At 39.9% G+C, this 18,541-nt stretch overlaps 1 protein-coding gene across 8 annotated transcripts in view; it reads left to right on the top strand.

Annotated features, from left to right (window-relative positions):
- PEAK1 (pseudopodium enriched atypical kinase 1) overlaps positions 1 to 18,541 on the top strand; it is a 110,496-nt gene that overhangs the window by 70,980 nt on the left and 20,975 nt on the right. For 7 of the 8 annotated variants that reach the window (XM_065847504.2, XM_065847500.2, XM_065847502.2 and 4 more), the window contains 3 exons: positions 5,078 to 8,356; positions 16,218 to 16,334; positions 18,226 to 18,422. In XM_065847504.2, the coding sequence (XP_065703576.1) occupies positions 5,190 to 8,356; positions 16,218 to 16,334; positions 18,226 to 18,422 (3,481 nt within the window). In that variant the 5' untranslated portion in view covers positions 5,078 to 5,189. The remainder of the gene's footprint in view (positions 1 to 5,077; positions 8,357 to 16,217; positions 16,335 to 18,225; positions 18,423 to 18,541) is intronic. The other variant, XM_071813796.1, reaches the window with a different exon arrangement.

The raw sequence follows: 18,541 nt of genomic DNA, 5'->3' as shown, positions 1-18,541 counted from the left end.
GCACAGTGCTTCTGGGTACTGAATGTAAACAAGTGCAGTTCTCAACGTGCCGTCAAATTGGGACCGTGACTGCTGGCTGGGAAGCTGCTCTCTCTGCATTCTATTTCAGAGATGTAGCAGATGTTGCACTTAGCTTCACTTGGGGTTTTGCTTTCCTTTGAAGTCGGACAAATGATGTAAAATTTAATAAGAAAATTTTTTATGGCATGAAGGACAAAAAAAAAAAAACTAATTAGCACTTGTCACATTTGTTTGTGATCCCAGTTACCTGTGTTAGATGATGCAGTGGCCCTGAGTCAGCCCTGACACTCTCTGGGAGACGGAGCATTTTGACAGGCCATTGCCACCAAAGCAGGGCCATGTGTGTGAAGCTGGATCATTTCAGTTTTTCCAAAAAGTCTCCAAAATATTTACAGTCATTGGATACTGCCAAAGAATAACCGTCATTTTATTCTTGTTATCTTAGACTGTTGCTATTGCTTGGGCTCTCCTCTGTGGGAAACCTGGGCTGGGTCCCCACCGCTGGGTGTTGCAGTCTGAGGACGTGCCCATCGGTGGTGGGAGGTTCAAGCGCTGCTCAGTAGCAATTCATCGGACGGTTGTCTGATAAGAAGGCTGATCAATGCCATTTATTCTACAGCATAAAAATGGCAGGCCCATTTTCATGGCTAGCAATGCTAAAGCTAAATGCCTTTTCCCTGAGGGAGGAACACCAAAGGAAGTCGGTACCAAGTATCTAGTGATCTCAGAAGGGGTCAAAGAATGATAGTGTTGCAGTGACAAATGATGAAATGCACACTTGTGTGTATTGCTCAGTAATATAGCAGGCATTCATTTAAAGGGAGTTTTTTTGCAGCATGCAGCATTGAAAACACATGTCTAATAGGTGCATTCATTTTAATATGCTTCATTCATTGAGCAGGCCTGATTAATTAGTGCGTGTCACCATCTGGTACTTACTGAGACTATTCATTTTTAAAATGTTGAAATTGTAGGGAATGTTGCACACCAATTAAGTTCTTTTTAATTGGATTATGTTAGTGTAAAGTATTACCGGAGAAGGCCTCCATTGCAATTCAGCCAGCATCCATCTAAGGGAGAACCGCCAGCCTGAAATTACTTAGAACAAAGGGAAAATGCCTGAAATGCATGTTTACTGCTATCTTTGTGCACTCAACAAAGATGATGTCGACAAATAAGAGCCACAAAAATACTTCTGCATTTCTATACAAGGTTCAGTCTTCTGACATGAGGGTATCTCAGCTGATTACTTTGTCTCTGCATTGCAACGCTGAATCTGTCATCTTCTCCCTCTGACCTGGAAAGCAAAACATGCTTCTGCGTTTCTATTTGTTTGATGTTAATTGAACAGGGCTAGACCGAGCCCTCCTGTGTGCAGTTGTGTATCTGCTGAAATGAGGAGCATTATTGTCATTTACACAAAGAGTGATTTGGCCTTTAAAGCTGATAAACTATCTGTGTTGACTCAACCATTTAGTGAATGAAGTATCACAATCCGCTGGCTGCAGCACCACGTTAGGAGCAGAACTTGTCTGTCTGTATTTGTTCCTGTCACTGACTCACTTGGTGAATTTTAGTTACTTAGCATCACTGCACTGCAGTGTTTCTTTGTATAAATTATGAATAGTTATGTTTATCAACTTGCATAAAAAAGGCTTTGAGATACAGGGATGAAATGCACAATGTCAATATTGTGCCATTACTGTTAATGCTTCCTTTAGAAGCCTAATGCTGTTTTGTATTTAACATCCAAGGTTGTTATTGCCTTGATTTTGTGGAGATTGAGTATCTTCAAGTAAGTTCTGTCGTCTCACAGATGCCATCTTCCTCTGCAGAGTGCACATTGCTGTTCCTTAGCAGTTAAATGGGCTGTCATGGAAGGAGGGATGTTAGAGAGGAAAAGATACCTAATCTCTGGGGCAGCTTAAGACACCTGATGTGTACCTGCCCGGATCTCGTTGACCACCTTTGTTTTTAAGAGCGGAGAAAGAATCCAGAAATTAACACAGTCAGGATGTTGGGACCAAAGGCATATTTTGCATGTTGTGTTTATGTGTATGTTCATTCCCTTCAGTGGACTCTGCTGCCCTCTACCAAGCTGGAGCTGCTGTTAACAGCAATGGGAGCAACAGCCCGAACACTTGAAGAATGTTTTACATTTTTTAACGCTGGAAGATTTAATTTCTGTTGTCACTCATAATCACTCTTGCTATAATTATCCCTCATAGTAGGGAATCAGTAGTTGAAACAGTAAATGTATTTTAAAGGGAGAGGAAAACATCAGAAATATCACTTTCAGTTGTACAGCAATTAAGAAACTGCCTGAAGTTTTTTTTTTAGAATGCAAATACTTGTTTAGACATAAAAAAGATCACGATGAATTTAATTTGTAATAGCACAGAAGTACTTCTGGTTTCAGAGTATGAAAGTAGCACAACGTGGGAATTCTTTTCCTGAAGATACGTTTCCTGTTGTCCGAAGGTGCAGATGTCCTCTTTGTTATAGGAGCGGGTGACAGGAACTGCTCACCCTGCCTGTGCCAAAAGCCATTGGAAAGCCAGCTGTGGTCAGAAACCTGAGCAGTCAGTGGGTCTCATCTTTCACAGACCGTGTCAAGAATCATGGCAGTGTGGTGGTGTTTAAACCATTGCCATTAGGTGGTGAAGTGCAAAAGATCTAATGCACCTATACGTGTCTTCTGTATTTTCCTCTGTGTAAGTCGCATGTCTGCATTTACACAGACATGTCTACATGTATTTTATATTTAAGCTAAATTGCTGCAGGTGGTGCTTCTGGGACATGGGATATATGTTTGCAGAGAGCTGTATTTTTGACTGGAGCGTTGTATTGTGATTCTGCAGTGTTTCCTGTAGTTTGTATTCATACGTTGAACATAGAACTCATTTGGGTTAGAGGAAAATTAATTAGTATCAGGGTATCTGAGCAAATGAGAGTGAGTACAGCCAGCGGTAAAACAGAAAATGTAGTCATATGAAGGTGTGCAATAGCGTGCTTTCTCATTTCTACCCCAACATTATTAGCAGAAAATGCTTCGCCTGGAAGGCCATAAAGCTGCCTGGTTTGTGATAGGATTCTAGAGCAAGCGCAGTTTATGCAATTTCAAAGAAATAACATCACCCAGTTAAATCTGAAAAACCACACAGGTATGCACTAACCCTTTTGTTTAAGTTGTTTGTTCAGAGGTTTTAAGTGGTGGAGAAATAACATTTTCCAAGAAAACATTTAGATTACATTCCCATTAGTGTAACTTCACTCCTTTTATTTGTTAAATACATGAAAAGAAGGAGCTAACCAGAATATAAAATAGTAATATGTGTGCTCTTGCTTGCTGTCTTTCATTTTAGAACTGTTTCTTAATGTAATTTTTCTGCTTACAATATATAGGCTCGCAAAGTGTTGAAGCAACAAATCTTGGCAGAGATCAAAAAAAACCACCAAGGCATTTTACTCTGTATATATAGAACAAAGGCTGAAGGCTTGGGCAGACCTCTGTCTAGCAGACTTTCTATCTCTTAGGTCATACAGGGAAAGCTTTTGGCACTGACTTTTTGGCAAAAACCTTTGTCTGGAAACATATTTAGTCAGCGTATGAAATATGATAGCCCTGGTACCACGAATGTGTCTGAAGATACTAATAGAGTTAGACTGCAGCCCCATCTGGTGTTGGAACAGGATTGCTCCAGGAGAGTTTTCCAGCACAGGCCGGCCCTGCCAGAACACAGGGCAGGACGTGAGGAGACTCGCTAATTCCTACAAGTGTCAGTTTTACTAATGATTTCTGTTATTTGCTACGGGGATGAAAACCAGTTGTGCCCGTGGTGAATTCCAGCAGAGCCATCCTGCTGCTGAGTTACTAACCACAGCTCTACAGAGAGCTGCATCTTCACCTGAATGGATTTATTATATTAATATCCTTTCGGTGTACCTGTGTGATCAGCAAGTACATTTTCACACAAATCTTGTAAGAATATAAAGTTACTGATTTTCAGTGCCTGTGTTTACAGAAGTAGTGGTGGACATACAGATTCTTTTACCTCAGTAAAATGTCTCCAATAATTTGAGTTATGCAACAGTGATGAAGAGACCAGACTTGTGGATTTGGCGTAGAAGCCTTAAAATCTTCAGGCATTAATTCACGAAACTCTCAAATCCTGGATACTCCAGTGACTATAAAGCACAGCAGATTCATGTTTGGTTGTTACTTAATGCTGATCGTTTCAGGTTGTCTTTGAAAGAGATTTTAAATTCTTTTTCAATTGTTATTTCTGGAGGAGTTAGGTAGAAAAGCTACATGTGAAACAAATCAGGGACTAAAAATCCATAGTTTTCTTTGGAGGATATAAGAATGGTTTATTGCTGCTATTGTAAGCTAAAGGAGAAGAAACAGTGACTTTCTGGAAAGGATTCCCCAGCATTTTTAACTGACTTCCCCAGGACAGCTGTCCAGCCTGTCCCTTCAGCCACAACACCTGTCCAGTTATCATTTGACTCTGATGAAAAAAGCACTAAAACACCAGAGTTTGCAATTGCTTGGGTATATTTTGTCTCTTAAGCTGAGCTCATTCTCTTTTGAGGAGAAAACAAGTGATCTCAATTGCATTTAGGAGAGTAAATATGCTCTTAGTTTCTTGTCTGATGTTTAAGTAGTTATGTTGAAAGCAATGGGCACTAATCTTTGTTTTTATATCCTCTTTCTCGCATTTGTTCTATTGGGAAAAATTAAAGGTCAATGGTCCTGAACTAGTCAGGAGAATTATTCTCAATTCTCAGTTGCTGCCGTTTCTCTCTTTCTTTCTCTGCTTTCAGTAATACAGGGCTTAGCTGCTAAAGCTTTAATTCTTTATGTATGAGAAGAATGATATTTGCAACGTTTTTTGCATTTCATTTACATAGTTTTGTAAATTTAGGTTAAAATGGCTGAGACATCAGCAAGAGGCTACTTGCTTATTCCAGGTTGTTTATAGCATAGAAAGTGTAAGTACAGTGATCAGCCTGGTTTTCTCCATTCTTACCCTCGTTCTCTTCTGTGTTTCAGAATGATCACTGCTCCAAACAGTAGGTGTACCAGGGGAACAGAGTGAACACATATGGATGAAATTCCTACCATGCACTGAACAGCAGAGCATCAAGCACAAAGCTCTGGGAAAATGTCTGCTTGCAACACGTTCACTGAACACGTCTGGAAACCTGGTGAATGTAAGAACTGCTTCAAGCCCAAAAGCTTGCATCAGTTACCCCCTGTATCTGAAAAAAAAACCCTCTCCCAAGGCAATCTGAAATCCAATGCAAACCAAAGTAACAGCCAGCGTGGGAGAAATACAGGCAACTTCCGACCCCCTGTGGCAAAGAAACCCACTATAGCCGTGAAACCCACCATGATGGTAGTGGATGGGCAGGGTGTATGTAGTGAAATCAGCACGCCGGATCTCTGTGAGAATAAATCAGTGCCTGCAGGCTGGAACCGAAACAAAGCTGTCTTGAACAAAAAACCACTGAACAATAACAATGAAGATGAGATTGAAGGTTATAGCCATGTTCATAGGCCTTATGGCAACAATGATGGTGTAGGTAAGATACCAAATAATAATAATAATGGCCTGACAGAAGTTTTGAAGGAGATCGCAGGTTTGGATACCACACCTCAGCTAAGTGGAAATGAAATGAACTCGAGAGAGACCTTTTTGGGAAGAATAAATAATTGTTATAAAAGATCATTAGAAAGAAAGATCCCTCCAAGCTGCATGATGGGTGGAATGAAGGATTCACACAGTAAGCATGTTATTCTGAGTGGAAGCACTGAAGTAATAAGTAACGAAGGTGGACGTTTCTGCTATCCAGAGTTCTCTAGCGGAGATGAGAGCGAGGATGATGCGTTTTTTGGCAGCATGCAGGAAGAGCATGAGAGCTGGGATGAAAGTGATGAAGAGTTGCTAGCAATGGAAATTCGTATGAGGGGCCAACCTCGCTTTGCTAATTTTAGAGCTAACACCCTGTCTCCTGTTCCGTTCTGTGTCGACAAGAAATGGAACACTGTGCCCCTTAGAAACAAGTCTCTCCAGCGGATCTGTGCAGTGGATTATGATGACAGTTATGATGAAATTTTAAATGGTTATGGGGAAGAGACTGTGATTCTTTACGGGCAAGAAAGCATGCAGAGCATGGTATCTTCTGATTCTACATCTCCTGATTCTTCTTTGACTGAAGAGTCTCGTTCTGGAACAACCAGCAGTTCTTCACAGAAGCTCTGTAATGGAGGGTTATCTCCCAGTACACCTCAGGACCTCAAACTGATTGAACCAGAATATGAAAGTCTTTGTGATAATCAGCTAGTGAAGGATGTGTCAAAACCTCCCAGAAATGTTCCGAAAAGTCTAGAAACTCACAAGGCAGTCCTCGCACTTCGACTGGAAGAGAAGGATGGCAAAATTGCTGTGCAGACTGATATGCAAGAGAATAAAAGTTCATCAGATGTTGCTGGTCAAGCTGTAACTATCAATTTGGTGCCTGTGGAAGAGCAAGCTAAACCTTACAGGGTGGTGAATATGGAACAACCAGTTTGCAAGCCATATACCGTAGTAGATGTATCAGCTGCCATGACCAATGAATGTAAGGACAGTCCGACTGAAACCTCAGAAAGCAAAACCACATCATCTAACACGAGCTCACCCATAACTCCAGGCACACCTGTTACATCCTCTGCAGCATCACCTGTACGCATAAATGCTAATCTGAAAAAGCCCAGTGCAATCAGATATCAAGAAGTGTGGACTTCTAGTACTAGTCCAAGACAGAAGATACCGAAGGTGGAGTTAATGGGTAACAGCTCAGGACCTTCTGTTCCCCCCCGGAAGACAAGCCACCACAAGTCAGCTCCTACTTCACCTACAGCTACAAATATTTCTTCAAAAACTATCCCGGTTAAGTCTCCCAATTTATCTGAGATAAAATTCAACAGCTACAATAATGCTGGCATGCCACCTTTTCCTATTATCATTCATGATGAGCCCACTTACGCTAAGAGTTCCAAAAATGCTATTAAAGTTCCTATTGTAATCAATCCAAATGCATATGATAATCTGGCTATCTATAAAAGTTTTCTAGGGACCAGCGGAGAGCTATCCATCAAAGATAAAACTACTAGTGTGATAAGCCACACATATGAAGAAATTGAAACAGAAAGCAAAATGACTGAAGCCATAGGAAGTAAAGCCACTGAATTTTCCCAGGCAAAGGGGGTGACTAATAGCTCTGAATGCAGGCTGGGTTCTGTGGCACAAAAGGTCCAAGAGTTTAATAGCTGTCTCACTAAAAGTCAGATATCACCACAGAGGAGTCACAGTTCTGACCACAGCTCCCCCTCAAGAGTTCAAAAGACAACACAAGAGCCTGCAGCCAAAGTAGACGTAACACCAGAGGCTTCTGCTGGCAGCAGCAGTGGTAGAGAGAATGCAAGTACGGTGCTTTCACAGATTGTGGCCTCTATCCAGCCTCCACAGTCTCCTCCAGAAACGCCTCAGTCTGGGCCCAAGTCTTGTAGCGTAGAAGAACTGTATTCGTTACCCCCCGATGCAGATGCTACTAAAAACACCCTGGTACGACCCAAATCTCTGTTTACATCACAGTCTGAAATAGAGTCATCCAAGACGGTGGAAAACACTGCTGCTAAAATGCAGAAGGACTCACTTTCACACCCGGTTGCCACTCACTCTCCAAAGCCAGTGAGAGCCTCCCCAAATACCACAAGTCCCAAAACAGAGCAAGCACCGCCATTTCCTCCTCCACGGTCCACTTCTTCCCCCTACCATGCAAGCAACTTGTTGCAAAGACATTTCAGTAATTGGACCAAACCAAACAGCCCCACCAGGTCGACGGAGGCTGAGTCAATCCTTCATTCAGAAGGTCGCCGAGCTGCTGATGCGAAACCCAAACGCTGGATATCATTTAAGAGCTTCTTCCGCCGCAGAAAAACTGATGATGAGGAAGACAAAGACAAAGAAAGAGAGAAAGGAAAACTGGTGGGTCTGGATGGAACTGTTATACATATGCTCCCCCCTCCTCCAGTCCAACGTCATCACTGGTTCAGCGAGGCAAAGTCAGACTCGAGTGAGAAGCCATCGATTGTGTTCATGTATAGATGTGAACCAGCACCAGCTGAACCAAAAGCCGACCATCCAAACACGAGCGGAGCGGAGTCTGCGATCACGGATGTGCTGGCAAAAGACAAAGGAGAAATGCAGGAGAAGTCTCCAGAGAGCTCCGAACAGAAACTGGGCAGCCATTCATCCCCCCCGCAGATTCCCAAGAAAATCCCCAGGTAACCTGCTCATCTTTTTTAGTCACTTAGTTGTGAACCATCCTGTATATACTGCTGAAAAGGGGATAAATTAAGGAGTTTTATGGCATTAAGTGTAATTTTTTCAAAGTATATTTATTTTAGGTAACTTAAAGCACATTTTTTAAATCTTTGTGTTATATTGGATGTCAGAAAAGATTTAAAAAAATACTAGAAACAGTACCAGATAACTGGTGTTTGTATTGCAGGTTCACCAACATATAGCCATGTTACATTAAATCACATACATTTTCCTCAATTTCTAGTTTAAGAAAGTGTTCCTATATTATAGGAAAATAAAGTATTTCTCAGCAGAAATAAAGGCAACTATTAAAAAGCATAATAGAAATGATCTGTGACTCATAAAAGATGGTGTGCTAACTTTATCTCACATACCCAAGAACACAAAAGATACTAATGAACTTGATGTTACGCTGCAGCACTCCCCAAAAACACATGGATAAAAGTAATAATAGAATTAGATTTTATATAAAATAATTTATCTCCATTTTGCAAGGCCTTTAGTGATTAATACACTTTGTCCTTTAACAGCACTGGATTCAGTAGAGCTGGTTGCTCCATTTCTGCCTGACAATTTTGTTCAGCAGTTTCATTTTTTTTAAACAGAATTTACTAAAATGTCTCGTAGTTTCAATTCCTGTGAAAGTATTTGGCCAGTAGATATTTTACTCCTAGAAGATCATGGTAGTTGCGTGTTTTAGGTGTGTCTGCTGGTTTCAAGGTCTGTTTGTTCCTTTATCAAGGGTACACACACTTTCTTGCTTCTTTCTGAACATGGAGAAGCATCTTTATTCCCAGATATGCACTGTTTTTAAAATACTGCTTTAAAAATACCCATGTGGATGTATAGAAATAGGTCTTCCAGTGTTATTATACAAACCAATTCCAAAATAGCTTCAAACTTGTGTTATTTAATTCTTTATAACAATAACCTACTGGCTGGAATTTTTTTAACTTTGAGCTATGAGTGAGCCTCAGAAAATGTATCATGGCCATGTTCTTTTTCTTTGTTGTCTATACAAGAAAGTCGCAGTGATTTTTAGTTAAAATAATTTTACAGTTGATGTAAACTAATAGAAATCTCAATGTGAGCACAGTTTAAGTTTACTATAAACTGATTGCTGCTTACCTTAAAGTAAAATAAGTATGTCTTTAACTAACAGTCACTGTTTGCACCAAGTGCACTTCTATATAATATCTTGGGAGCACTGATACAGCATTCTCATTGAAGATCAGGACTACTTTTCAGGCTGTTTGCCTTTTGCCAGAATGGATGAACTGCAATCTCAGGGTCAAGGATTTTATAGTTTAAAAAAAAAAAAAAAAAAAAAGGTATGCAAAAATTAACAAATAGGGTTTAAAAAAATCCCAGTACAAATTGTGGGTGTGAGTTTCAGAAACATTAAGCACTTTCAGAAACTATTAAAGCCAGTAGGAGCATGAACAGCACCACAGGGCTGTGGGCAATGACAAAAGGGGGCATCCCTGTATTTAAAGTGCTTATTGTAGTTTAAGGGCCAAGACAGTGGGGAATGTATCCAGGGCTGGAATAACCCTTGGTAGGAGTCTGGTCTCTCTAGACTTGCCCTAAATTAAATGGGGAGAAGCAGGGAGCTTTAGAGAGTTAAAGAACTGAGAAGTTTGTTCTCTTAACCCCCCTCTAGAGGAACCCATTTTTTCTATTATCTCCAGGGGAACCTAAAGAAAATGAGGTTGTAGCAACATCTGTTTTCAGCAGCATCACCGAGCACGTTGCCGTACGATGCACTTGCTCTCATGTCACTGGTGCCCGCTCTGGTGCTGGCAAGACAGCTCATGCGGTCACCTGTGGTGAACCAGACTGGGCAAGTGATCCAAATAAAAAATCACTGGGCAGTTATTTTTCAGCCAGATCAATCTGCTCATCTGCCAGGGGGACCAGGCAGGAAGGAGCAGCTGCTTGTCTCAGTGGGAAAAGGGCAATGATGGGCTAATGGCTGTGGTTGTAGTTGGCATTTGTTCTTAGCCCACCCTAGAGACGGTGCTGTTACCTGGTTTATATGTTTGCACTATTACTAGAAAGCCTTCTGCCCTTGCTGTTGAAGGCAGCTGGTTATTCTGTCCTGTCTTGTTCATTTATTTCAGAAAGAAAGCTTACTCTTCATTTTTCTGCAAGTCAAAGTAATATATCTCACAATTTCCCCTGGTGAAAATTGGAATTTGCCTAATGTTAGAATTGGAACTTCTTCTTTCCAACAATATTGTTCTATGGTTTCTACACATTTCAAAGGAAATGCACTGAGGTGCTGAGACATATGTTGTGGGAACACTGAACAGTGGCTATCTTTACCCTTCCGTTATTGTATTCCATTACCTTGATGCAATTTGAAGCCTTAAGTTATTTGGGTTTTTTTACTTCATTTTTAATATTGTGAAAGAGACCAAGTGAGACCTTATAGTGCCCAAAAAGGAAGTGTTTTGTTGTTGTTGTTGTTCAAGGGGTTTGGCTTTTGTTTTTAAGATCCCAGTTTGTGAGAATCAGGGTTGTCAACTTCCATTTTTGCACAAGCAGACAATGCTGTACTTGTTTTGTGTTAACTCTTCAAGTATTAGTGAAAGGTTAATGTTAATTGAGGCTAAAATATGTGTATGGAAAAGATGTTTAAAATCTTCAGTTAAGCTTGCAGAGGCTTAGAAGGAAACAGAGAACATGAAGATAGCAATCAATGAATGTGACACTTGTCTAACTCAGAATGCCCACAACAATAAGCCCACTGAAAAAAAACAACTGATGACCTGGAAAATAAGATAAGCTTTAAAAATGTCAGATTACTGGGGGGTCTTGAAAGCAAATTAAATGAAGAGACAGTATTCCTTACTTGCAATGGATTACAAAACTGCTAAAGGTTGATAACATAACCACAAAACGGATCTGAAGCTATTTAAAGTTATCACTAGAAAGGTCAGTTTTTCCCTTTGAATGGCACTTGTAAAATAGTCAGTTCTTTGGAAAGCTGAAAACTATGTCTTTGTTATACAAAAGAACTTGATTTTGTTTTATGTATGTGATTATTTCTTTCTGTTTGATGCCAGGATGCACATATGTTTGTTCAAAAGGTTCTAGCAAATACTAATGTATTAAATGTACAAAAAACTTGTAGATAGATTAATTTTTGCTAAAGATCATTTAATTGGAACAAAAATCAGGTTTTCTTAGAACACCTGCAGTTCACAATGCAGCAGTTCTTCTCAGGCAAAACCTAGAACTGACCTCTAAAAAGATAACATGGTGATATTTCTGGCCTAAGTCACTGCAAGTGCTCAGGGTGGTACAGCACAGTGTGGAATCCACACCGAAGTTTAAAAAAATATTATATCAAAGGCTCTTATCTAGTGGATCAAACAGTTGCCATTGGAGTTTCACAGGGTAAAGGTTTCTCTTCTCCTTCACTGAGAGATCACTGTTTATACCCTGTAGCAGCTTTTTAGATTGAGATGTTTCCTAAAACAAAACTGCAGAGCGGCCTTCTGATTCTTTTCTATCTTCATAAACCACATCAGAGCTAAACTAAAACCTCATTCAGCTCTGGTTTAGATGGCAGTGCCTTTGTAAATCAAGGTACAACTGATTTGTGATCAGCCATTTCCATTCAGCTACATCTTAAACTTAATAGTTTCCTTCCATAGCTACAAGTTGGCCATAACTTTCTTTTACAGCGTCTTTGGGCTAGAGTTGGGTGAACTAAAGATAATCCTGTTTACTGAAATACTTCCTTCAGGTACTGAGGTCTGTATATTCATGCCATTCTGGTTTAGATAAGAAAGCATTTCTTCATAGCTCAAGTTAGGATTACCAGTCTAATTCCTAAAATTATTTTAACTTTGTCAAAAGGATTTTAACTCATAGCTGAGAGATAGGAGTTGTGCTGTCCCATAGCTACAGAAAACACTATCCTGTTGTGTCTTGCTTCAAAAAGAGTGTAATATTTATACATATTTTGAAGGTTTGTTTTGAGCCTTAGAAAGCATGCTTCTCTATTGCAGTTAAACACTACATCAGCAACTTGTGTTCTTTTAAGGCTATTTTTTGTTAAAATAGCCCCTGGGTATTTCACTGGACACTTTCATGGGCTCTATACTTACCAGAGTACATAGATATCAAAGCTTTTGGAAATGACTTCTCCTTCAAATCATACCCCAGTGCCACACTCACAGTACAAACGGTTCACCTTGAGTAACTTCCAGCCAGACTGTTGCTCCTGACATTAACATCAACATCAGGGACAGATGAGAATCTCTTAGAAAATCGGCCAAAACCTTGCACAGTTCCTGCCTGCCCTGGAAGCATTTCAGTAGTACAAGTAATCCTCAAATGCTTGCTGTTGTGCTGATTGAGGTTGCTGACGACTGTTCACACTATTTGCTTTAAATTACAGTAAGTCCAATGTGATTTCAAGAATTTGAGTTAGGCATTGAATTTCCATATACAAGCAATGGAAAAAGACAGTTCCAGTGAGGTGATTTAAAGCACCAAGACCTAAAGGGCCTAGCCTAAGTGGGTTATCCCTTCAGTGGGTTTTTTAGTAACTTCTGTTATGCTACTAACCATTATTAAAGGAAAAAACGTGTAGGGTATGGGGGCTGGGGTGTGCCACAGTGCGACACCATCTGCGGCCTGGACAGGGTGGGGAATGGAGCTGACACGTAGGCTCTCCTCATTCAGTGGGACAGGAGCCATGAAATTACTCTGAGTGCTCTGTGTATTTGGAGGAATATGAATGTTTTAACAGATCACTCAGTAAAAACAACAGGAATAATTGTTCTTCAAAAATTTAGTCATATATTAAGACCAGGATCACAACCAGAGATGGGCAGGAATAACCACCGCTGCCACATTCCACCTTCTCTTTGTCATTGATCCAAACCTGCAGATTCCACAGCTGCTTCAGAAACTATTTGAGAACAGAACTCTTTGAAGTCACGGTAGGGCTCTGTTTAAAACAAAGTCCTTTCCAGTTTTGAGGACCTCTAGTCTAAGTCTTAAGGTAAGGTTCTCACCTGGAGCCAAAACCTGTGAAGTGTAGCTTGCATAGCTGGTGAGGAGAATTCACGTTTGTTATAGCTGAAAAGAAATTTGCTAGAGCAAGTCTACCGAAATGGGACAAACTCTCATCTGAAAAGTTCAAGTGAAACTATCAGCTCCTCATTCTCCCCAAATCTATCTTGGTTTGCTCTTTGTAGATATCAGTGAAGTTTATTTACCTCACTCAGCAATGCTCAACAATGCATTTAAGATCATTAACCATCTGTCTTACCCCGTTTCATCGATGAAAAACTTTTGTGAGATTTTTCTCTAGTATGCTAACAGAATTGGAAATTATGCACGTTCATTAAGGAAAACATTTGGTAACATTTTATGTGAAAATCTGTAAACACTGAGCACTGTCTAAGAACCAAGTACAAGGGGGTTTACCGTTTATAATTTTATAAGTTTAGACTAAGATATGGTAAAATGCATTATTGCTCATAATTCCTCTAATACAGTCTGCAAAATGGAAAGACTGAGAACTTAAAATGTATAAAGAAAAATTTGTATTTGTTTTGTGTTTGTTTGCTTGTTTTCTAATGCACAGTTAACCTGTGGAACTCATTGCCATGAAGTTTCACTGACTCTAAAGAGCATGCAAACATCACATTATACAACATTTTAAAACAAACAAGCAATTTGTCATGCTTCAGAACTGAGCCAATTTCAAAATAATAAGGATCAGGAATAAAACTGATGGCATAGCTATTTCAGATTGTCCTTTGAGAAGTTTTTTTCAGTTTTCCTCTCAAGTAACAATTTTTGGCTAATGGTGGTGATGAGGAACTGAACTGCAGGAGCGACTGGAATGGATCTTCTGTCCCCATGATGTACTCTGATAGAAACCTGGGCACTGATCAGCTTTGCTTAGTGTTTTGCAGAACTAAAGTGGTCTGTGTTCTGAGTGCAAGTTCCTGTGCAAGGTGGCCTTTGACCGCCCTCAAGCCATTAACCTCTCTGCATTTTTCCTCAAGCATTATCCAGTCAATTTAGGCTTTATATCAGCTTTATTAGCTTAAAAGTGTAGGGCCTGAGGGGATCTCAAAGGGATCTCTTTGAAACTAAATTTATCTACAAGTTACACAGACTGGTTTTGTGTAGAACTGAGTCATCTTCCTTTTTGGGCTCCCATCTCAAACTGTATGCCTACCATTGATTACTGCTTTGCTGATGTCCCCTCAGAGAGCAGATCAGAGTCCCAGCTGGATCTAAGGCCACATCAGCTTTTCTCTGTGTTTCTGTCACTAATTTCTGCCACTTGGATTTATGTGCTGTCTTACACAGAACTGTATTCCCTCAGCTTGACCTCTAGATCTGACCCTAATTCAGGAATGCACTCTCAGAATCACTTCTTATAAGCATTCTGCTTTATCTCCCTCATATTCACTGCCATTTATTAATCACTCTAATTGAGAAGGCGTGCTTTGAATCATGGAAAATACAGGTCACGCAATAGCTGTGATTCCACTGTCCTTACAGAAGCTACCACAGTACAAGGGCTGCTTTCTGGATGCTCACTATTCCCAAAAGACCAAGGCGAGTTAGACCACATCATCTTCTGGCTCTCCTCCAAAAGCTGCGAAGGAGGAGAGCCTGAGGGGAAGGGTTAGGGGCATTTGTCCCCGCAGAGAAAAACAATTTTAAAACAGTTTTGAGCTTGTGCACACGTGAATGACAAGTATGTGTGTTCAGTGGGATGTTATCTGAAGGACAGTCATTTTTATGGCAGGTTTTTTTGCTGCACGTAATCTCAGCTTCTTAGGAAAACAAATGTGTTCTGTGTGTGCAGAGAGCTGCTTCCTCCATTAACTGAATAGTTGTTTAGTTTCAGCCACATGTGCCCGAGGAGCAGAGTTCTCTAAGGTAATTCCTTTCCTATGAAGTTTATTTTTTAAATAAAAAAGGGAAAAGAAAATGGCTTGGACAGAGGAGCCTGTGCCCACTATGGTAAAAGCTAAATATGTGCTCTTATGCAAGGCATCAAAGAATCCATCCTGGCAAAATAACCATAAATATCCCAAATAAGGAGATAGCTTTAAGTATCACTCACTATCAACAAGCAGATACAAAGTTATCAGGCTTTAATGGTTCTAATCTTGGAGAACCACTTGTTTATCAGCTGCTCTACTTTTCTGGAAAACAAGTAGTTTTAACTGTTTAGACTGTTTCATGAAGCAAAAGCCATTGGAATTTGGTTCTTGTAGCTTACTGAGTGAGGATGTTTTCCCCTTTTGTTCCTTCTGCGTTGTGTCAGAGCTGATTACGAGCTGGCATTTTGCTCTTTGCTCTCTGAGTCAGTGCACTGCGGATGTGCTGGATCTCTCTGTCTTTACTGTTAAGCTACAGGGAAGCATTTCCCCACAGATTTCATGGCCTGACATCTAATTGCTGTGATTTAAAATGTATTGACTCAGACACTAAAACTGGTCAGAGTACAGATTTGAGATATTCACTTTTCAGAGTAGGTTAGTCTAAGTTCTTAGCTCCTCTTGAAACTTGAACCTGCTTTTGCCTAACTAATTAACATGACTAAGACCATAGTTGTCATACCAAAACAGTGATGTAGTAGGCTGTGAACTGTTTTTCATCCACCAAGGCAGTGGAAGAGTTAAGAAGGCAGGGCTGGAACTGACTGGTTTCCTGGGGCGCTTTGGCAAGTCCCTGAGACCAACCCCCTAAGGTAAACATGAAGGTGCGGTAGGTGTATCACTCTGTGCAGAGTTCAGCCCTGTTGCTTACAGCTTGCACAACTTGTAGCACATCAGAACACTGTGGAATCAATGGCTCGCCAGAGTTTCAAGACATGATTAAAAGACTCAAGAAGGCCCTGAAAGAATTTCCTTTAATGGGGAATTGTGTGAGTGAGTACAGTGGGTGAGTTGGTATTTTTTTCTTTCTTCCTTTCTAGCTGTTGGTTTACTTTGGCAAAATGCTTCTGAGCTTAGGTTTAGTGTATGTGCTTGCATGTGTCTGGTTTGGAGAATGAGTCTGTTCTGTACCTCACCAATTGATACTAAAAAATTACTTTGAGATGTGATAATTCCTGGTTTGTGGCAATGACAGAACTGTAAAGCTACTAGAAACTACTTCCTAAAGAAAATGTTCTTGTTGAGGAATGCAGGTATGTATATGATTTAGAGCAATTACAAGCCTTTAGTTTCATTTCTCATAATCTTGAGAGCCTTGTCACTGCTTTAATTTTATGTATGCTTTACCCTGAAATTATATTAGGTTAACTCTTTAATGTGGATATATTTGTGGCACATGGAATGTTCTTCACTTGATTCCAATGCATGGTACTAAAAATGAACAAAAAATTTTATGCTGATTCAAGATTACATCTTTTTGAACTTACGCCGTTTTTTCTCTTTTACTAACAAGTTCTAATGAGTTTTGTTTGTATCAGCCTGCAGCTCAGATTCATGAGGCTGAGTAGAAACAGCATGTGCGCGCTGCATCGTACATGGGGTCTTGCGTTATGCGAAGTATTGGCATGTTTTAATCTTGGGGATTGCTAGAAAATTGTGTATCACCATTTTCAGTATTTTGGCTTTGGCATAGTGAGATATATGCCTGTAATTTATGTTAACTCTTTGAGGATACAATCTCTCCACTGTAAGGTTTTGTGTTAAAGAATCCCAGCTGCTCTGCCTATTTAAAAACATGTAGTTTTTATTTGTTAATCAGAAGTTACATTATGTTTCAAGTCTCTACCCCCAAAATTAAATAACTGTACAGAAATATGATGTGGTGATCATCTTTTGAAGGAAGTGCATTACTCCTATCCCTCATGGAAGTCACAAGTACTGCAAATTCTCGCTGTTCTATTTGATCAGGCTGCAGTAATGAGAACTAAATTGGACATAACGCTCTTGAGATTTGGCCTATAAGGAGTATTTGTTTCTGTGAGTGGGAGACTATAAAGGCACAGAAGTATTTTTGCTCTGACTTTTCGATGTGGCATATTATTGATAATTGCTGCTGTTTTCAATAGGATTGGGTTTTTTCAATAAACCTGAACATTTTTTATATATATATAACACATAATTTTAAAATCATACTGCAGTAAATATATCCATGGAAACCAATTGAATCCATGATTTTCACAGTTTTGTCCTATGAGTCATCCCAGTTTAAAACTTCATAGCTAAGAGCGGGCACAGGGGACTGTCTTCACGGCCTTTTGCAATTGGCATAATGCGGGTAGGTTTTAACCTGGGGAATTTTATATGGGAAATAGATTACTGGCTTAGAAGAGCTACTGGGCTGTTTCCCAGAGTGTCCGTTCCCCAAATCCTACCAGTATATGAAAATGTGTCACTAAAGTTGTATGAATTTATTAAGACTTAGCAGCCACCTTTCTATACCTTGGTACCCTTGATTAAAGCAAAATCGTTCTGATTGGTAAAAAGCACATTAAGCTCCACTGCTGTCCTATAAATCCTACACTTTTTATGTAGAATCATGCCTGCATATATATGTGTACATACATTGATGGTAGTCAGCTTTAAAACATTTTATTACCACTTTTGTAGGGAACATGAACTACTACATGTTACTATTTCAGGCAAAAGTTATTTCTTCTTATTTAGGAAAATAAATATTGTAGAAAGTTGGGGTTTTTTTAAGGGAGGGCAAAAGAAGCTTATTTCTTTACCAGTTTATTCCCTTTCCTGAAGATATTTAGTGCCTAATCTGGTATTTTGCCAGAAGGATCGAGTATCATAGCTTTGGTCTCCAGGTGATTTTGTTTTGTTTGTTTCAGTCAAGTGCCCGATGATACAACACTGGAGGATTTGTCCCCTCGTGTTCCCAGAGCCGTGTTTGTGAAGCAGGACAATGGCGGCAGCGCCTCCGTCATACCTGTGTCATCTGTCCGGCTCCCGCAAGGGGAGGAAGAAAAGGAAGAAGCTTCAGTTTCTCCCGACTTCAATGCTTGCAGTGCTACATACAGCAATTTAGGTAAGTGTATTCTCGTAGAAGAAAGTTTAAATTAGATCAGATTTTGGATCTTTCCAGGCTGTGAAGAGCCTGGTCTTCTGAATAGCTCAATATACTTGAATAAGGTTAATTTTTAAAGA

This window comes from Patagioenas fasciata, chromosome 12 (assembly GCF_037038585.1).
Source record: "Patagioenas fasciata isolate bPatFas1 chromosome 12, bPatFas1.hap1, whole genome shotgun sequence".
In the NCBI taxonomy this organism is placed as follows: Eukaryota; Metazoa; Chordata; class Aves; order Columbiformes; family Columbidae; genus Patagioenas; species Patagioenas fasciata.
Note: the sequence above shows the minus strand (reverse complement) of the source record. Positions and strands in the feature narration are given on the sequence as shown.